This window comes from Mercenaria mercenaria, chromosome 7 (assembly GCF_021730395.1).
Source record: "Mercenaria mercenaria strain notata chromosome 7, MADL_Memer_1, whole genome shotgun sequence".
Taxonomy (NCBI): domain Eukaryota; kingdom Metazoa; phylum Mollusca; class Bivalvia; order Venerida; family Veneridae; genus Mercenaria; species Mercenaria mercenaria.
The window spans coordinates 48,697,923-48,720,470 of NC_069367.1; the positions used below are offsets into that span (position 1 = coordinate 48,697,923).

The 22,548-nt window shown below is 35.5% G+C and overlaps 2 protein-coding genes across 2 annotated transcripts in view; both read left to right on the forward strand.

Annotated features, from left to right (window-relative positions):
* LOC123554176 (cohesin subunit SA-1-like) overlaps nt 1-5,317 on the forward strand; it is a 75,596-nt gene extending 70,279 nt beyond the window's left edge. The window contains exon 27 of the mRNA XM_053547168.1: nt 3,704-5,317. Coding sequence (XP_053403143.1) covers nt 3,704-3,730 — 27 coding nt within the window. The 3' untranslated portion in view covers nt 3,731-5,317. The remainder of the gene's footprint in view (nt 1-3,703) is intronic.
* Nucleotides 5,318-9,800: 4,483 nt separating this feature from the next.
* LOC123554177 (uncharacterized) lies at nt 9,801-22,517 on the forward strand. The gene has a single exon (XM_053548347.1). It carries the CDS (start codon nt 17,828-17,830, stop codon nt 19,532-19,534), a length of 1,707 nt encoding a protein of 568 aa, XP_053404322.1. The 5' UTR covers nt 9,801-17,827; the 3' UTR covers nt 19,535-22,517.
* Nucleotides 22,518-22,548: the final 31 nt, after the last annotated feature.

Below are 22,548 nucleotides of genomic sequence, written 5' to 3' on the forward strand. Positions count from 1 at the left end.
AATTTTGAGGTCTGTATGTCAAAGGTCAAGGTCACAGTGACCCTGGATAGTTAAACGGTTTCCGGATGATAACTCAATAACACTTGGGCTTAGGATCATGAAAGTTGATACGGAGGTTGGTCATGACCAGCAGATGACCCCTATTGATTTTGAGGTCAGTATGTTAAAGGTCAAGGTCACAGTGACCCTGAACAGTTAAATGGTTTCCGGATGATAACTCAAGAACGCTTAGGCCTAGGGTCATGAAAGTTTATAGGGAGGTTGGTCATGACCAGCAGATGACCCCAATTGATTTTGAGGTCAGTATTTCAAAGGTCAAGGACACAGTGACCAGGAACAGGAAAAAGGTTTCCGGGCAATAACTCAAGACGGCTTGGGCCTAGTATCAGGAAAATTGATAGTGAGGTTGGTCATGACCAGCAGATGACCCCTATTGATTTTGAGATCACTAGGTCAAAGGTCAAGGTCACATTGGCCAGGAACAGTTAAACGGTTTCTGATCTTTTTATCCAAAACCACAGGGCCTAAGGCTTTGATATTTGGTATGTAGCAAAATCTAGTGGTCCTCTACCAAGATTGTTCAGATTATTTCCCTGGGGTCAAATATGGCCCCACCCGGGGGTCACATGGTTTATATAGAATTATATAGGAAAAAACTTTGAAAACCCTCTTGTCCAAAACTACAGGGCCTAGGGCTTTGATATTTTGTATATGACATCATCTAGTGGTCCTCTACTAAGATTGTTCAAATTATTCCCCTAGGGTCAAATATGGCCCCGCCCTGGGGGTCACATGGTTTATATAGACTTATATAGGGAAAACTTCGAAAATCTTCTTGACCAAACATCAAAGACTAGGGCTTTGATATTTGTAATGTAGCATCATCTATTGGTTCTCTACCAAGTTTGTTCAAATTATCCCTCTAGGGTCAAATATGGCCCCGTCCCGGGGGTCACATGGTTCATAAAGACTTGTATAGGCAAAAAACTTAGTGTCTTCATGTCCATGACCTACATCATTCAAATTTGGACCACATGTATAGTTTTGAGTGGCAAGATGAAGCTTGACATGAGTTGACCTTGATCTTGACCTAGTGACCTACTTTCACATTTCTGTAGCTACAGCCTTCAAATTTGGACCACATGCATAGGTTTGTGTACCGAAACAAACTTTGACCTTGTTATTGACCTAGTGACCTACTTTCACATTTTTGAAGCTACAGACTTCAAATTTGAACCACAAGCATAGTTTTGTGTACCGAAATAAACTTTGATCTTGAGATTGACCTAGTGACCTACTTTCACATTTCTGAAGGTACAGGCTTCAAATTTGGACCATATGCATAGTTTTATGTACCGAAATAAAATTTGACCTTGATTTTGACCAAGTGACCTACTTTCACATTTCTCAAGCTACAGCCTTCAAATTTGAACCCCATGCATAGTTTTGTGTACCGAAATGAACTTTGATCTTGAGATTGACCTAGTGACCTACTTTCACATTTCTGAAGCTACAGCTTCAAATTTTGACCGCATGCATATTTTTGTGTTCTGAATTGAAATTTGACATTGAACTTTACCTATTACCTACTTTCACATTTCTCAAGCTACAGCCTCCAAATTTGAAGCACGTGCATAGTTCTGTCTACCGAAATGAACTTTGACCTTGAAATTGATCTAGTGACCTACTTTCACATTTCTCAAGCCACAGCTTTCAAATTTGGACCACATGCACAGTGTTTTGTACAGATGTGAAATTTGACCTTGAGCTAGTCTTGAAATTTGGAACATTCAAAAATAGGTCAGTGGTGGGCGCCAAGATCACTCTGTGATCTCTTGTTAGGTTAATAGGTTAAAGGTCAAGGTCAGATTGAACCAGAACGGTAGAACTTTTGTTTACATTGAGCATATAATTTCTGTTCCTTGAGCAATTACTGAATGCATCAAGGGGGTGCATTTCATGTTCGACGAGCTCTTGTTATCTTTTTCTCCAGTTTTTTTTAAGATATTTCATGTTGATGTGTGATTTGCAGATTGTGTAATGAGAATATACACAATCAATTTTACTTGCTTCCTCTGGAATCGTAAATGATTTTCAATGGGATTTTGTTGCAACACCCCTCACGCCCCCTAGCACCGGCTTAAGCGGAACTCTATTACCCATGAACATTGAGTTAACTCCATGATCCCAAGGGACCAGAAAATATAACAACACTGAATCAAAGTACGGGGAGACTTTACTGCTGCCGCATGGCACTAAGATTGCTGTTGTGATAGTTAATAAAATCTGTAAGAAGATACAGAGATAGTTATTTATTTACAACACAAACAGCATATTATGCTGTTTGTGTTGTTTTACAATGGTGACAACACAACAGAATAGTTTGATACTTTCATCCCTGCTAACACTTAGTATGAGTGCTTTCCACCAAATTCACTAGTACACAGTGCTAAAAGTACATTTAATTCTTACTAAATCTTATGATTTAGTTTCAGCAAAATTTTCATGCTGCCCTGAATTGCCAATCAAAAACTGATTGATGGAAAAGGTGGCTTTATCGTGTTTCTGTTGTACAGTCAGGCCTTTTTTTCATCAATTTGGGAATGTCACCGACACCGGTGGAATTGGGAAAATGTTCTCGGAAATTATCTTAATTGGGACAATTTGCAAATTGCCTAAATCTACATAAATGTGTTTTTGTGTGAAATATTAATGAATTGCATTTCAGTAATTGTTCAACAGTATTATAATTTACCTAAATATACATACAAATTAGCAAAACTATCTTAAAACAGCAAAAACCCTAAAAGGTATAATCATTTGGGAATTTTAGATTCAACTTTGGGAAAAAAACATACTTTTTGGCATTGGGATTACCTCCTTTTACCGGAGGTAGATTTATAGGGAAAAAAAGCCCTGACAGTATATTAAGAGATGATTTTTGTAAGGTATTCAGTTGTGGATAAACTTGAAGATTTTTTCAGTATCGCTGTATATTGCACATGTTTTTTTCTATATTTTCTAATTAGAATACCTTAATTTATCTTTTATGAAATTTTTTTTTACTTTTTAATACCTTCTAAATTTAAGTATTTAAAGATTCCACACAGTTTAGATTTAATATAAAGTAGTATATAATACAATGTTTTCAAGATTAAAGCAAATATTTTGCTTTGTAAAGGTTCATTTTAAGTTTTAAGATAAAGTGATCTGAAAATTTAAACTTTGATATTTATTTGCTTGATTTTACTTACACAGTATATATGTAAAACATGTTCATGTATTATATAATATTATAATACAGACTAAATAGTTTCAAATTCCAGCTCAAATATCTTCGGAAATGAGATATAAAAAAACTTAAGTTTTAACAGCCTTAAATGTTCAGTAACCAAAATATGTATCAAAATATTGAGGCAAAACCACTTTTGCACCATCCTGATTAAAATGTATTTTTAACTTTTTCTTTGTAAAGTAACAAATATAATCAAATGTAAGTTTGCTTATGTCATTTTCAATTAAATCAAAGCTAGCCGAAAAAGCTTCACTTATTTTTTTATATATAAACATAAAAATGTATGCATTATTCTTCGGTAATCTATTATTGGACGACTTTCCTTTTCAATATAGTTTATACAGTGGAATTTTGTTATAATATATGATAATATTGATTTGATTTAATGTTAAACTTGATCTATTACAGTCAGACTACGGGCAGCAGGGATACTAGGTTTCCATACAGAGAGAAGTTGCTGAAATTCTTCCAAGATCCCCGTTCATTTTGTGTGTTCATCTTTGCTGACTTCAGATTTACTCAAAGTACTGACATTATTTTAAGCAACTTGCATCAGTGTCACTCAGATTATTTTTGATATTAACAGTACTTTGTTGCTGAAAATAAATAATGAACAAAAAAACATAAACAACTACATGTGTATCGAATGATGAATCATCACAGAATGTAGAATGTGTAGTCATTACAGGATACACCTGTCATGTAGGGTGTCACGGAATGACACAAACAGGATACAAACATCATGGGGTACAACTGTCATATGATACAGTCATCACGGCATACAATCATGGAAGTTAAATTTTTTGTACAGCAACCACTTAAGGATATACAACTCTTACTGATTTCTATAACATAAACCCCAGCCAGAAAATTAGATTTTGTCACTTACTTTAAATGTTAGAACATACTGGTAATAGAAGTATTAAATTTAAGTAAAAAATGTAATTTAGTTTCTTTACAAGGCTAGGCATAATATTTCATAAGAATTGTGCCCCCTTATATGGTATGATGGTTTGTTTTTTTATCTCACCAGAGCACAAAGTGCTCTTGGTGCGGTATTGTGATCATGTTGTGTCCATCGTCCGTTCATCCGTCAAATTGTCCGTCGTCAACAATTATGTTTAAACGACATCTCCAAAACCACTGAATGGATTTTGATGAAACTTGGCCTGGATGTTCCTTGAGTGGTCCTGTTCCAAATTTTTTCGAACGGTTCCGCTTGGTTGCACATAGGGGCCGCCAGAGCTAAAAATAGAAAAATCTTCAAATGTCATCTCCTCCTAAACCGATTGTCCGATTCTGAAATAATTTTACACAAATGGTCCTTCTGTCACCCTCTACCAAGGTTATTCAGATTATACTGATTCATCAAAAAAACATGGCTGCCAGGGGGCGTGGTCACTTTTCCCTATTTGTACAGAGTGGAAATTTAAAAAATCTTGTGTAAAACTGCTTGCCGAATTTTAAAATAATTTCACACAAATGGTCCTTATATGACCCTCTACCAAGATTGTTCAAATTATTTCGATTCGTCAAAAAACATGCCTGCCAGGGAGCATGGTCACTTTTCCCTATATGTATATAGTGGAAATTTAAAAAATCTTGTGTGAAACTGCTGGCCCAATTTTAAAATAATTTTGCACAAATGGTCCTTGTGTGACCCTCTACCAATGTTGTTCAAATTATTCTGATTCGTTAAAAACATGGCCGCCAGAGGGCGTGGTCACTTTTCATTAACAATTTCATTAAACAACATTTCCTCCAAAACCACTGAATGGATTTTGATAAAACTTTACACAAACGATCTCTGGGTACCCCTCTTTCAAATTTGTTCAAATGCTTCCGGTTCATTGAACATATGGGTCTGTTTGGTTAAAATAGGTTTTCAGCTATCACACTTTAAAAATCTTTTTCTCTTGAGCTTTGAAATTTGGCATGTGATATAAGGGTTTAACTCTCTACCAAAATTGACCAAATTATTGCCCTAAGGTCAAAAATGGCCATCATACATCCCATGCAGAAATAAATCCTGGAGGCCAGGATATCCCAGGTAAATCCTGAGATATCCTGGGATATCCTACGTGATATTTTAAGAGCTCAGCTTAAGACAGGAAAAGCCAGGACCTGAATAAATGAAGACAGGATAAGGCAAGACAATCCAGGACTTATATAAATTGATTGAGGAACAGGCAGGACAAGCCAGGACTTCTTTAAATAAGTTTCAATAAGCTGTAACAAATGTAAATCATAATTTTCTTTATGCAGGAAATCCCAGGATATCCTGAGAAATCCTGCATCAAGATAAAAACCAATGACAATGAAGGCTTCTGAAGCTGTTATACATGTGCCAAAAAAATTTGAATGTAAACAGGAAGTGCTTTGTTCATGTTGTTGCTGGCACATGAAATGGAGCAAAATATTTTAACTGGAATCTCTAAAAATGCTTAAGTTTAAGAAGGATATCAGGTAAGAACATTAAACTTTCTAATTTTAAATGTAATTCAAACCTGTAATGTCACAGGACCAGAAAAAAAATTATAGACTAAATAAAATACCATCTTTATCCCCTCAGTGTCTTAATTAAACTTTTACCTGGTCACAGGTATTTTTTGTTCAGGTATATGTGAAGGATAGATAATTATGCTTCTGTAACAAGAGTTTATCGAATACTTGTATATATTTTAGGTGATTGTTATATAAATAAATTTGAACCACTGACTTAATTACATGGGTGCCTAAATATAATGAGGGATAGGCTGAAGCTGGTCAGGCAAAGGTTAATTACATTCAGCAGTTGATGAAATGAACTGAAGTATGAAAAGAGATGTTGAATTATGCCAATTGGAAAAAAAACAAAACAACAAAAATAATACAACCTGTCAAATATGATCATATTTAAGTATACAAGAGGACCATGATGGTCCTGAATCGCTCACCTGTTCCCACATGACCCAGTTTTGGGTTTGACGTCGTTTTTTCTATTATTTGACATAGTGACCTAGTTTTTGAGCTCATGTGACCTAGTTTTGAACTTGACCTAGATATCATCAAGATAAAAATTCTGACCAATTTTCATGAAGATCCATTGAAAAATATGGCCTCTAGAGAGGTCAAAAGACTTTTTCATTATTTGATCTACTGACCTAGTTTTTGAATGCAGTTGACCCAGTTTCAAACTTGAACTAGATATCATCAAGATAAACATTCAGACCAACTTTCATACAGATCCCATGAAAAGTATGGCCTCTAGAGAGGTCACAAGGTTTTTTTTATTATTTGACCTACTGACCTAGTTTTTGATGGCACGTGACCCAGTTTCAAACTTGACCTAGATATCATCAAGGTGAACATTCTGACCAATTTTCATGAAGATCCATTCAAGGGTATGGCCTCTAGAGAGGTCACAAGGTTTTTCTATTTTAAGACCTACTGACCTAGTTTTTGATCGCAGTTGACCCAGTTTCAAACTTGACCTATATATCATCAAGATAAACATTCAGACCAACTTTCATACAGATCCCATGAAAAGTATGACCTCTAGAGAGGTCACAAGGTTTTTTCATTATTTGACCTACTGACCTACTTTTTGAAGACACGTGACCCACTTTCGAACTTGACCTAGATATCATCAAGATGAACATTCTGACCAATTTTTATGCAGATCCATTCAAAAGTATGGCCTCTAGAGAGGTCACAAGGTTTTTCTATTATTTGACCTACTGACCTAGTTTTTGGCAGCACGTGACCCAGTTTCGAACTTGACCTAGATATCATCAAGGTGAACGTTCTGACCAATTCTCATGATGATCTTATGAAATATATGGCCTCTAGAGAGGTCACAAGGTTTTTCTATTTTTAGACCTACTGACCTAGTTTTTGAAGGCATGTGACCCAGTTTCAAACTTGACCTAGATATCATCAAGAAGAACATACAGACCAACTTTCATACAGATCCCATGAAAAATATGGCCTTTAGAGAGGTCACAAGGTTTTTCTATTATTTGACCTACTGACCTAGTTTTTGATGGCACGTGACCCGGTTTCAAACTTGACCTAGATATAATCAAGATGAACATTCTGACCAATTTTCAGGAAGATCTTGTGAAATATATGGCCTCTAGAGAGGTCACATGGTTTTTCTATTTTTAGACCTACTGACCTAGTTTTTGACCGCACATGACCAAGTTTCGAACTTGACCTAGATATCATCAAGATGAACATTCTGATCAATTTTCATAAAGATCCCATGAAAAATGTGACCTCTAGAGTGGTCACAAGCAAAAGTTTACGCACTAACGGACGCACGGACGGACGACGGACGCTGCGCGATCACAAAAGCTCACCTTGTCACTTTGTGACAGGTGAGCTAAAAAATAACATTTGACATTTTTTATTACATTAATTTTTGTTTATACAGTTGTCAGTGTTTGTGAGATACCTATTATATGAATTCATCTAAAAAGAAAGGAAAGCTTACAACCTGTATTTGTCTTTAGGATCTCATTTCAGTGTAATAATAATCTTAAAGCTACAAAAACTTAATTCTTTCCAAATGAGACACAAGGACTGATTATTTCTAACAATTATTTAAGGTTAAGTCCTGCACCCAGGATAACCTTGGATGTCCTGGCCCCAGGATTCCTTCTACTTGCCAAGAAATCCCAGGATATCCTGGCCCCAGGACACTCTACCATCCTGGCTTCCTGGGATTTCCTGGTCCTGGTACTCCATCTACATTCCAGGAAATTCCAGGATATCCTGGCCCCAGGACACTTTTTCAATCTTGGCTTCCCAGGATATCCTGGGATTTCCTGGCCCTCAAAATGTTATTTTTTACATCCTGGCATTTCCTGCTTATACAGGATTGTTCAGGAATGTGCAGGAATAAATCCTGTTCCAATTACCGGCGTGAAAAATCTTGAGATATCCCAGGATATCCCAGGAAAATGGCAGGAATTTCTCCTGAGATAACCTGAGATATCCCAGGATAATCCCAGGATTTTCTGGCCTGTTTTCGCACGGGTGCCCCTGTATGTGACATGTACTTACTATAGGCTTATATATAAGAAACTTTGAAAATCTTCTTCTCTGAATCAATTATAGCTAGAGCCTTGATTTTTGGCGTATGATATCTGAGTTGTACTTTCTAACTACTGCCCTAGGTTAAAGAATGTGTGTGACGGCTAACATAGAAGAAACCATCAATACTTGTACCATTACGTTATACAAACACACTAAAAGCCTTATACACAGGACTGGTGAGCACTTAAGGGTCAATGACCCTCCTGTTTGGGTGTTGTCTTTTTTCAAAATTTTGGTGACTTTGATGTAAATCTGGTAGCATGGAACTTTTAACAGAGAATGTACAAGGGATATACAATTTATTTCTATTATTTATTAAGCTGTACTTAGTTTGTAATGTTAATAGCAGTTATCTGTAGTTTGTGGAAGTGTTGTTCTGTAGCATAAGTGTTTAATATTTTTAACATTTTTTCCTGATGATATTAATTTATTTAAATATTTTATGAAATTGTATACTGAAAAATATTATGATTTGACAGTAACCTGGGTATTTCTTTTGTTGGAAAGTAGATACTATGAGCAATCATGGAGCTTGTTAATTTACAGAAAGGGTATCGGTAAAATTTTCAACATTTTCAGTTAAACCAAGTCTGGCAAATAATGTATGTATGACACTGAAAAATGATAGTTAGTGAAAATGAGTGTCCGATATTGGTAAAAATAGAAAGATGAATCTTGTTTTTCTCTGTTATTTAAGGACTTGAATTATACACAATAAACCAGAATTCTTTGAAAAACCTGTTTTAATTATTTGAAACTGATTCACAAAAACATATTGCATAATACTTTGTTATCAATAACAAGACATTAATAAAATCCCTAACACAAGTTTGGATAGTTTATGGCCGCATCTTTATGACAATAATTGTTTTAGCCTGAATTTTTGTCACACGCTGTGACCCAGGCCAAGAAAATGTAATGAAAATTCTAACAACCGAGGACCAAAAATTGCCGACACCCTCAAGTAAACTTGAAATTAGCTATGTTTTTGCCATGCACTAAATCAGTACAATAAATTAGCAAGACTAAATAATATTTCTGCCGTGCAAAATTAAAAATTTTCACAATGAAGGATAATACTTTAATAATAGCAAAAATCCAGGTGTGTACAATACACATGCCACCGTTTAATAACTGTTACTTAATCATTCTTCCGCGCACAATACGCGTAAAGTACTCGTAACAATTTAGCAATATTTTTGCCATACAATATGGCACAGACAATAGCAAAACACAATGTATCTGTCATGCATAATATCCGGACAATAATTTATCAATATTTCGGCCATACAATATGGCACATACAATAGCAAAACACAATGTATGTGTCGCGCATAATATCCGGAAAATAATTTAGCAATATTTCGGCCATACAATATGGCACAGACAATAGCAAAACACAATGTATCTGTCTTGCATAATACTTGGACAATAATTTAGCAACATTTCGGTCGACAAAAACCAATTTCGTGCTAACACTATAGAATTATTCGGCAGTGACAAGCACCCAGCAATTAATCAGGCAATAGCAATTAGCCGGTGCACAATAGCAAAAATTTTAATGGCAATAGCTATATTTAGCACTGTAATGTCCTATCCATGTAAAAATTATAATGCCAAAGAGACACCTAGGAGATACCAAGTATAGCAACAACTTGTGGGCAAAACCCAGTGCTCACAGAAAAAACTAAATTTTGAAATGTAATCGAGCAAGTTCACCAGATCATTGAACATTCCGCCGAAGCGGACCAACAACCCAGTAAAATAATTGCTCAATTATACATCAAACCAAAAATAATGCATTCAATACTGTTTTTCCTTATACCTTACAAAAAATGATCCCCGGCTGCCAGAATTTTCCGCCACAATAAATTTATTACAACTTCACATTCACAAAATAAATTTATCCCCCAAAATTCAAAGCCACGAAACTAGTTTGTCTTTTAATGCGTCTAAAAAATATTCAAGCCCCACCAGTGATAAATGCACCCCATCTAAACGATAAAATCCGGGGGTATCAGTGTCAATGTCTATGGACAACACGTCGCCCTTGGGCAAAGCAAGAACTTTTTGGCGACCAAACCTGTTAATACGCCGTCTTTTGCCATCTGCTTTTTTATAAATTTGACCAGTACCCCAATTTAACCTTGGCAAGATGTCACACCAAATGATAACACACTCCGGAAAAGTTGATGCCACATAATTCAAACCTTTGGATATTAAATTGAAAATACGACACAGAGAAAACTTGCTCGCATCATAATGTATGTATGACACTGAAAAATGATAGTTAGTGAAAATGAGTGTCCGATATTGGTAAAAATAGAAAGATGAATCTTGTTTTTCTCTGTTATTTCAGAAGTGTTGTAGTGGGTTACACCCATGGATCTGCACAGTATTTTAGCAAATTATTTAGGATATCTTACAATAGTCTTGTGTCAATAAGTTCATTTTTCACAGCACCCACATTTTAAAATTTTCCCCTAAAAATATGAATGAGTCACTTTACAGAACATTGATAAGTGTGGATATTTTGTTGCAAAATGAATGATAGAAAGTTGTATTTATATTTTATTGTCATTTATTTATTTATTAAGTTAATGTTAGCTCCCAATCAAACTTAATGATATGAAGTACAGGTTGATAGTTCATGTACATTTTGTATGTTGTCTACATAGATTTAACTGTATTTTAAAAAGAGTCTGACAACTTCTAAATTGTGATTTGTCGTCCACCTCTGATTTATGTGGAAAAGTTGTCAGTTATAAATGGGGAATAAGAAAGTACTAGTACTGAATTCAGGATACACTGATTACTGTGACATTATTTAAATTTTGTGAGCATAGAATGTTTTTGTTTTGGCCCAGATGGCTGTTTTGTAGTGACATGAATTTGTGGGAATTCAAATTTAACCTTTAGCCTACTGGTGGCAAGTGATTTTGCCTTTACAACCAGTGCAGACCAAGATAAGCCTGCACATCTGTGCAGACTGATCATAGTCTGCACTTTACGCTATTCATTTAGTAAATTTTAATGAATACCCCTTCAAATAATAAATGGTACTGCCTAAATTAAATAATAGACCAGTTCATTCTAGAAATATAGCAGGGTAAAGGTAATAAAGGACCTCGTTCCTGGCAATTTCATTTTGTTCACTGGGATTTCATTTCACCAACTGGTCAAAAACTAATATCCCATCCGTCCTTTCCCGTGAATATAAGTTGAAGTGACTGCCATTATATGTACCACTAGCTGGTATAACAACTTTCGTGAACAGAAACCACTAAAAGTTAATAAGTTTGATTTCTGATTTAAACATTCAGAGTACAGTTTAATAATGTGAGAAAAGACCATCTGCAACTTAAGTCCAATTTATAGCTGTCCCCATGTTTGGTGTTTATATAGAGGGTTTTAGTGTACTGCTGATCACCTCATTTATCAACCACAAGACTACTTGTTACAGGTAATTACAGATACTGTGAAATCATTTTTATTCGCATAGGATGAATTTTTGCATATTTCGCGCTAGGACCGATGCGCGAATTAAAGACCGCGCTATTATTGTTTTTTAACTTAATTTCTAAAATTGAAAATGCGCGAATTAAAGTCCGCGCGAAACAGTCCTTTTTCACGTTTGCGCGAAAATTCATGCCAGCGAATTTAAATGATTTCACAGTACCTTTGACTCATCAGGATAAAGATGGTTAACTCCTCAGTTTGTAATCATGAACTATCAATTCATTATTAATCATGGGTGAATAGCCATCGTGGATTTAGTGGTTGGGTAAAGGATTGAAAGTTAAACTAAGGGAGCAAATATATTATCTTTTTGTTTGAAATTCACTAAATTCTGTTTCACTTAATAACTGTTGTCTAAGACTATGCAGATTGTGGCCATGAATTAACCCTGACTTTACCCTGCTATATTTCTAAAATGGACTGGTCCATCATTAAATTTTGGAAGTGCCATTTTTTATTAGCTCACCTGAGCACAAAATGCTCATGGTGAGGTATTGTGATCACGCTGTGTCTGGCGTGCATCTGTCAAAGTTGTCCGTCCGGCGTCAACAATTGTGTTTAAACGACATCCCCAAAACCACTGAATGGATTTTGAAGAAACTTGGCCACAATGTTCCTTGTGTGGTCCGCTACCAAAGTTGTTCAAACGGTTCCAGTTGGTTGCACACAGGGGCTGCCAGAGCTTAAAAAAGAAAAAAACTTCAAACGACATCTCCTAAACCGATGGTCCGACTTTTGAAAAATTTCACTAAAATGGTCCTTATGTCACCCTCACCAAGATTATTCTTATTATGTCTCCCACCACACAGTGGTGCGGGAGACATATTGATTTACTCCAGTCTGTGTGTGTCTGTCTGTCTGTCTGTCTGTCTGTCACAAAGCTTGTCCGCACTCAAAGTCAAACATTTCTCATCCGATCTTCACCAAACTTGAACAAAATGTGTCTGACCATAAGGCCTTGGCCAAGTTCGATAACTAGCCAAATCAGCCCAGGCACTTCGGAATTATGGCCCTTGAATTACCGAAAAATCCTCGGAGCGCATGCGCTTTCGTGCACCCAAATCGTACCCTATACTACTTTTATTAATAGTATAGGGTACGTTTTGGGTGCAAGAAAGCGCATGCACAAGTAGTACAGGGTACATTTTGGGTCCAAGAAAGCGCAGACTGACTTACTATTTAGATGATTAGGCAGTTGTAGGAGACATGCGCTTTTGACAAAACGAAAAGCATCTCTAGTTCCTATTTGTCAAATACATGGCCACCAGGAGGCATGGTCACTTTTCCCAATATGTACATAATGAAAAGTTTAAAAATCTTCTTGTGTGAAACTGCTAGCCTGATTTTAAAATAATTTTGCACAAATGTTCTATGTGTGACCTTTTACCAAGATTTTTGATATTACACTGATTTTTTCAAAACATGGTTGCCAGGGGGCATGGTCACTTTTCCCTATATGTATATTGTGGAAATTTTTAAAATCTTTTGTGAAACTGCTGGCTTGATTTTAAAATAATTTTACACAAATGGTCCTTATGTCACCCTTTTCCAAGATTATTCAAATTATTTTGATTTGTCAAATAACATAGGTGTTAGAGGGCATTGTTACTTTTCCCTCTACATTGTACATGTATAATTCTAGTGGAAACATTAAAAATCTTCTTGTGTGAAACTGCTGGCCCAATTTTAAAATAATTTTACACAAATGTTCCTTGTGTGACTCTTTCCCAAGATTGTTCAAATTATCTGATTCGTCAAAAACCATGGCTGCCAGGGGACGTGGTCACTATTTCCTATATGTATATAGCAGAAACTTCTTGTATAAAACTGTTAGCCCAATTTTAAAATAATTCTATACAAATGGTCCGTGTGTGACCTTCTACAAATAGTGTTCAAAATTTTTTGATATGTTAAAAAACATGGCTGCCAGAGGGCATGGTCACTTTTCATAAACACATCTTTTCCAAAACCACTGAATGGATTTCGATGAAACTTTACACAAATGATCTCTGGGTAGCCCTCTTTTAAAGTTGTTCAAATGGTTCCGGTTCATTGAACGTATGGGTCTTTTTGGTTAGAAATAGGTTTTCAGCTGCTATCAGACTTTAATAAAAATCTTTCTCTAGAGCTTTGATATTTGGTCATGTGATATAAGGGTGTGACTCTCTACCATAATTGTCCAAATTATTGCCCTAAGGTAAAAAATGTCCATGCCCTTGTGCATGACATGTACTTGCTGTCGGGTTATTTATAAGAAACTTTGAAAATCTTCTCTGAATCAATAACAGGAGAGTCTTGATACTTGGCATGTGATATCTGGGTTGTACTGTCTACCATAATTGTTCGAAGTATTGCCCAAAGTTCAAAAATGTGTGTGGCATGTATATGATATACTTTTATTAGGCTAACATGGAAGAAATCTAACTTTGTACTTACATAAACACACTTGAAGCCTTGTACACAGGTGAGCGCTTTAGGGTCAATGACCCTTTTAAAAGGTATTCACTGAAAGCTTACTGACTGAATAGCAAACAGTGTGGACCATGATCAGCCTGCACAGGTTGTGCTTTCAGAATTGTATGGGAACTTGTCTAAGGTTTTATTTTTAGCTCGACTTATCGAAGAATAGGGGAGCTATCCTACTCGCCCTGGCGTCGGCGTGAGCGTCGCACAAATGTTAAAGTTTGCATACCACCCCAAATATTTTCAAAGTCCATTGAGATATTGCTTTCATATTTTGCATGCTTGTTTACCATCATGACCCCAGTCTGTAAAAAGGAGGAGGCAACTCTATCAAGCATTTTGACTGAATTATGGCCCCTTTTCGAATATGCTTATTGTAATGTTAAAGTTTTACTCGTAGCTTATATTATACCATCAAGAACTGAGAATAGTCGAGCGCTCTGTCAACTGACAGCTGTTGTTTATTCTGATGTCAAAATTCAAAACATTGAAGTTGTTCACAAAATATAGCCATACACATTCATTTGTACCTGTAAAATCCAACTTACATTTTAAGTGTGTAGTTTTACCTACAGTGAGGTTCTAGGACAACTTGTGAATGAAAAGAATTGGAACTGTAGTCTTTTCCTTGCGCGGTTGTAAGAGGCAACTATATATAAAAAGGGTCTTAACACCTGATTTCTCTTGATTTCAGCAGGACCTGGTATTAAAGTTTTAATCAAATACCTGCTATTTTTGACTATAAATGACCTTGGAGAATATTTTTTTCAACTTTTTAACAAAAAGTTGCAAAACTGCATTTTTTATGCTTTCAACATTAGAAATCAATTTATTGATTATCTAAAGGCATAACCCTCTTATTTGTATTCATTTTTTGACATAAAAATAATTTCCGATTAAGTCTCTCTTAATAAAAAATTTTTTTTCGACCTACACATGTGTACACAATCTCCCTACCGGTATCTCTCTACAAAACACATGATGGTTAAGGATTATTTGTTTCTTTTATCCATGAATTTTAAATGTACATGTAATGTAAAAAGTTGTTTTAAAATTACCTGTTCTGTTCAATAGTAATAAATGTAGATAGATTGCCTTTAAGTTGGTTTATTTTCTCTCATTTTTGGGGACATTAAACATACCTTAGATTTGGGCAATTTTGATTTCTTTTCTAAAATGGATTTTTAAATGTAATTGTTATATATCTTACAACGGATTCTTCTTTTTCATCCACCTTTGAAAATTAAAATTCAATTCAAACTTTGGCAAGAAATGGTGAAAAAAACATCTACAATGCAGCATAAATATAGTCACTATGTTGATTATTCTAGGGGTAAATATGAAAGTTTGACACCTATTTTTGCTTTGGTATGATAATGAAATTTTCTGTAATTTAGCAGGCCAAAAATGCCATCAAGAGGGTACAGTCATTCAGCAACTGCTGGAAACAGCAACAGTAAAATTTCTATAAAGAAAGAATTATTGCCAGTATGCCATGATAAATTAATTCCTTGACTTATAATCATTCCTACACGCCTCTAATTTTTACATTCTGCTCCTAACCATTTTTATTTCAATAAGTATCTGTGTTGTTTTTTCATCTGTTTATTTAATTGACATAAACTTTACTGTATATTATATCTACATCTCATCATTTTTTTGTGTTTCCATAAAGGATACAATCAAATTCACTGCCACCAACCCCCACCCAACCTCATTGCCCCCATTCTAAGCAAAAACTGGATGATGATTTAGCAGTTAAGTTATAATGGCAGAAGTAAATTTTGAAAATAATACATAATTTTGTTGACGGAAAAGTTTTTCAGGGGTTTCTGGTGTTATTTTCAAACATTTGTAGGTGTGTGTTTTTATTTAATATTTAGAATTTTGTGAACTTGGTTCCTGTGTTCAGATGTAATAAAATGATAATATTGCAAGTGTAGTTCATTCATTATACTTCCATCTGATAATGTAAGGAATATAACTTATACTGGTAACTAAGAGAAATGAAAATACAGTTATCTTGATGATATGAGAATTCTCACAATAAGGTATATTGATACTGTCTGACAAAACATATTTGGTTACTCTACTTGCCAGTTTCACAACAGAGAGCACACCTGATGGGCAGAAAGTAAAACTATATAGTATTAATTGTCACAAGTCGGCTAGATGTGAAAATGTCAAGTGTTAACATTTGCTGTTGGAATGAGAATAGCTTGTGTGACATGGAAATGTTTGTGATTACAGAAAATGGATACTATTTGAAAAATGATAACCTCGCCCAAAATACTGCACTGAAATGACGATACCAAATTGATTTCCTAAATCCTTGATTTTTGTCTTTCAACCAGTAACTCTGTTTTAATAAAGTGGGGACAAGAAATAGGTAGGTCAAATGAATTGGAGTTTTATTTGAACAGTGGAAGACTGGCGTGGCAATGATATCCTAAGTAAAGAATATTGTAAAAAAAATCCCATTGTCTTTAGAATTTGAAAACAACATCTCCATGAAACAATTCTTTTTAAACAAACCCCTGTCTCCATGAAACATTTTTAACAGGACCAGAGTGCGTCTCAACAAAACAGTTGATTTAACTTCATCCATGTCTCCATGATACAGCCATTTTAACAGTATTTATGTTTGTTTTTGTGTTTAATGATATGCTTTATTGATTTACAGCCAAAATCAATTTCACAGTCTTGCTGAAGTATAATGGAGGAGTCAGTAAATGGTTAAAGTCCATGCATCATTTAGTTTATTCCATTCTCATTTCATAGAGCACAAACCTTTTAGTGGATGAAAAGATCAGAAAAATGCTAGTAATAGAAATGTTTGCTCTGGCAGTTGGGTTTTATTTACATCTCTCTCTATAGAATCTGAATAGGAAAAAGACTTCATCAATACCTATATTCAATCCATTTATCATTAATGTATGGATATATAATGACATTCATAAATATTTAAATACAGACATCAAATTCACAAAAATGATTAAAATATTCATTTGAATGTTGGTGTTTAGGCTGTAAGTGGTTAGATCATGTTAAATACCTTCACATTAAACTTTTTAAAATTTTGGAATGATGCTACATCTAAATCTATCTATTTCAGTTTAAATGAAGCAATTGTTTTCATGGGAATAATTTGATCGTGCAGACTAGAGTTTTTAAAAATGGCAGAGGCAGTGTCTGTTTCAAACAAAGGGAGACAACTTGTATGTAGTATTTGTCAAAAAACATTTGAGGAGATGACTGTATCTTCGTGCTTCCATACGTTTTGTTTAGATTGTTTGCGAGGACAAGTGTCAAGTTTTGGTGGAACAATTTATCGTTGCCCAATCTGTAAGGCATCAGTGAATTTACCAGGGGAGGTAATCCGCCACTTTAAAAGTGAGAACTATGATGAAGACAATTATTATTTAACCTCTTTCGAGTCAGACATGTGACATTTGCTCTGATGATAGGATGGCTATTAACAGATGCATGCAGTGTGAAGAAAGTCTGTGTCACGCCTGCACGAATGCTCATCTGAAAATGAAGGCGTCTCGTTACCATCGACAACATGTTGTACCATTGGCAGATCAGTCAATCACAAATTATCCCGACAGGTCAAGGTCACAGAAAAACTGTTGGAGACATAGAAATGAGGAAATTAAGTTTGTTTGCAAGGAATGTGATGTTGTTCTGTGTTTGATATGTAAACTGCTGGAGCACGAACATCATGTGACAAAACCAATCTCTGAAGAAGCGAATGAAGTACGTCGAAGACTTGCGTCACTCCTTCAGAAACAGATTGGCCTTGGAGAAAAGCTGCAGATGAAAATTCGGGAAACAGAAACGAGGAAAACACAGTATCCACATGAATTGGAGCAAGAACTGACAAAATTGAATTACCAAGCATCACAAATGCATGCAGAAATAGAAAATGAGAAACAGAAATCAGAGAAGGAATTAAAACATCATTATGGGGATCATTTGAGTAAATACGAAACAGATAGAGGACACCTGACACAAGATTATGAAAAATACAGAGCAGCAAACACAGAGGCTTTACAGTTGTTAAATAGTAACAATGATGTTTATGTTGTTGGAAAAGGGATGTTTTTATACGATAGGTTGAACGAAATGGAATGTGACATCAGAGATACTTCTGAGACAAGTTCGATTAAACCTGCAAAGCGCTTCCAGTATGGCTCTATTGATACTCAGCAAATACAAAGTATGATGGGATATGTAAGCGAAAATGACAGCAGGTCATCCCTGTCTCCACAAAGGTTTGAGCATAGGCAAATGTCAGCTGATGGGATGTTTCTTAGGGAGTCTAGCATGGCTGCATCATCTATTAGAAATTTTAAACTTTACTCAAAATTTGTAATTCCTTTTACTGACGGAATGGGTTATGTATATGGAATTGCACCTGTAAGCCAAAGCAGAGCTTGGATTACATTACTTGACCATGAAACTGTTGTTCTGATTGATATAAAAGGGAATATTTTATCATCAGCAGATGTCGGGGATGTGTGTGAGGATGTTACTGCCAACTTGGATGGAGAATGCTATATCACCTGTCCAAGAACAAAATGTATTAAGCGAGTCGGTCAGAATGGTCAGGTTGAAGAAGTTGTGTCCCGGTTTCGTCAAGATCCGCACGGCATTTGCTTATCTCAGTTTGGAAACACACAAGACAGAGACCCAATGACGGAGCTTTATGTTTGTTTCACTGAAACACGTGGATCTACAGTGTCCCTGTATGATAATCAAAAGGGTTGTTTGCGAGTATTTTCAGAAAATGGCGACGATGTAGGGAGAAGCTTCCATCTACAGGCCCCTGTGCGTGTCGATGTTCATCACGATAGTAATACTCTTTGTGTCTCTGATCACAGTAATGGATGTGTAATGATAAGTGACTTGTCTGGACAATTTGTAAAAGCAATATATACTGGAGAAAATGATGAGGAAATGTTTAAACCTCTTGGTGTATGCTTTGATTCTGTGGGAAATGTGATCATTGCAGAATGGAGTGGAAACCAGGTTATCCTGGTATCGCAGGAGGGGGAATACATTAAAACACTCATCACTGACATAGAAGGTCCACAAAGCGTAGCATTTAAAAATGGTTTGTTGTGGGTAGGAGGCAGACTTGGCAAAGTTAATGTTTACAGTATGAATTAAACTATTAAATTATGTCAGGGAATAGCCCATCTTCAGTACTAATAACTTATGCTGAGCATCGACATGCTCAAGATTGAACATTTGTCCTTTCTTTGTAAATAGACATTAAATTTTGTACTCGGCACAGTTGGGCTGTACCCAAATTGACAAAAGGAGTGTGAAAAGGTATAAATGATAGAGTATTAGGTACCTTAGGTGAAACTGGGGATTTGCTCAAGACAAAAAAAAATGCTTAATACAAAAAGTGAAGGAAAAAAGTTCTGATTCTTACACTTTTCATTTCTGTATTCCAAGTTCAACTGAAATCTCTTCAGCCTTTTTAAGAGGTTGTGGATGAAAGTGTGATGGCTGGACAAGGTGACATCTAAAATAAGCAAATTTTAGTGAATTTATATCCCCTAACAAATAAGTTGTTCTGTGAATGAGGGACTATATTTTGAAAGATATTTCATTCTAGACATACACAGCTCTAATGGTTCCTATTTTTTACAAAATCAAGGGGAAAAGCTCTGCCTAATAGCGATATATTTGTATTAAGTTTCATGAAGGTTCCATCAATGGGTTACTTTGTTGTGTGGGAATTTATGAATTTTAAGCTCATCTGATTTTTTGAAAAAAAAAGATGAGTTATTGTCATCACTTGATCGGCGTCGTAGTTGCCTGGTTAAGTTTTATGTTTAGGTCAGCTTTTCTCCTAAACTATCAAAGGTATTGCTTTGAAACTTGCAACACTTGTTCATCATCAATAGCTGACCCTGTACATAACTCCATCCTGCTTTTTGCAAGAATTATGGCCCCTTTTGGACTTAGAAAATATCAGATTTCTTGGTTAAGTTTTATGTTTAGGTCAACTTTTTCTTTTAAACTATCAAAGCTATTGCTTTGAAACTTGCAACACTTGTTCACCATCATAAGCTGACCCTGTTCATCAAGAATTGTAACTCTATCCTGCTTTTTTCATGAATTATTGCCCCTTTTGGACTTAGAAAATCAGATTTCTTGTTTAAGTTTTATGTTTAGGTCAGCTTTTCTCCTAAACTATCAAAGCTATTGCTTTGAAACTTGCAACACTTGTTCACCATCATAAGCTGACCCTGTACAGCAAGAAACATAACTCCATTCTGCTTTTTGCAAGATTTATGGCCCCTTTTGTACTTAGAAAATATCAGATTTCTTGGTTAAGTTTTATGTTTAGGTCAACTTTTTCTTTTAAACTATCAAAGCTATTGCTTTGAAACTTGCAACACTTGTTCACCATCATAAGCTGACCCTGTACATCAAGAAACATAACTCCATCCTGCTTTTTGCAATAATTATTGCCCCTTTTGGACTTAGAAAATCAGTTTTCTTGATTGAGTATTATGTTTAAGTCGGCTTTTCTCATCAAAGCTATTGCTTTAAAACTTGCAACAATTTTTCACCATCATAAGCGGATGCTGTACTTTAAGAAACATACCTATCTCCTGCTTTTTGTAAGAATGATGGCCATTTTTAGACTTAGAAAATCATGGGTAGGACAATATTTCTATTTTACAGAAAAATCAGACGAGCGTCAGCACCCGCAAGGCGGTGCTCTTGTTAAACAAAGGGACGGGCAACAACTGCAGTTGCTGAATAGGTCCTGATAAAAGATATGCATGCACCATCACCCTTTAGTGAAAATGCCCTGAAGATCCACGAACGGATTACTTTGTTATGTGGAAATTTATGCATTGTAAGATAATTAAGAGGCAAAACCTCTGGTTAATGAAGTGATCTTGATGAAATTGCACATGCATCACCACCCTATTGTGATCTACATTTATTTGAAGTTTCATGAAGATCCATCAATGTGCAAATTAATAATGTGAGGTTTGGTGATTCTAGCTGAAATACTGAGTTATAAGCATTAACAAGGGGTTAAACTTTTTCCTGGGTCAAGGGGGATAATATTATATATATATAGGCAGTCATGCGCTAATCAATAATTATATGAGATTTTGCATTTTCATATTCAGAGGGAGGCAACACAATGTAAAAACAATATCCCTCTGCCTCTGGCGGGGGTAGTTTAATTATTTTGCTCCTACGTGCGTGCATAGGTACGTGTCTGCATAGTCTTTCATTAAACCAAGCAAGGTCATGATGACCTTTTACTACTGTGCAAAGTTTCACAGCTCAAATGTAAGTTACTTTGAAAACTGGCCCCGTCCTCTAGCAGCCTGGCCTGATTTTGAAACGTCGATATGACTTACATTTTTGGAGGTCAAGTAAAAAAACATTTTCAAAGGTTGAATAGAGACCATGTTTGGCAATTTGAAACAATCTTAGTAACATATTTACTCGCCTGTAAGACTGGAAAATTAAACAGCTATTTAATGTCCAAAGTCACCTCCCCGTCCTATAGGCAGGTAACGAAATATCCAAAATTACCATATTTACTCGCCTACGAGATGGGGAAATTAAACAGCTAGTTCAAGTCCAAGTCCCCAATCTAATAAGCGAACCTATAAAATATCCAAAATTCCACCCCCACCCTCCCCCCTCCAAGTCAAAATCTGGCAGAAAATTGGCAAGAGGGTCACCCAAAGCAACCTGAAAATTTATTTCAAAATCTGGCCTGCAGTTTGACAAGATTTTTTTAGGTTTCCACTAAAAACATTAACGGGGAAAAGCGAGTTGTGATTCTAATGAACAGAAATAATTTGAACACTTGATAAAGGGTTACCAAATGAAGATTTCTGTCAAATTATTTTGAAAACCAACAACTGTTTCCAATATTTATTTTTTCTGTTCACATGACAACCAGAGTTTGCAAGGAATAATTTTATTAAAGGGGACAACCTAAGAGGCATTCCCCCTGGAATTTAGTTAAAACAAGCAAAGCAGCTAAGAGATGCTGTTAACAGCAATTGCTTTAAACTGACAGGCATTGGGTGATCGAGGAAGCTAACCTTTTAACTCGTGAAGCTAACCTTTTAACTCGGGTGAGCTTAAAAAGGTCACTTTTCTTTGCAATTAAACGTATTTCTATG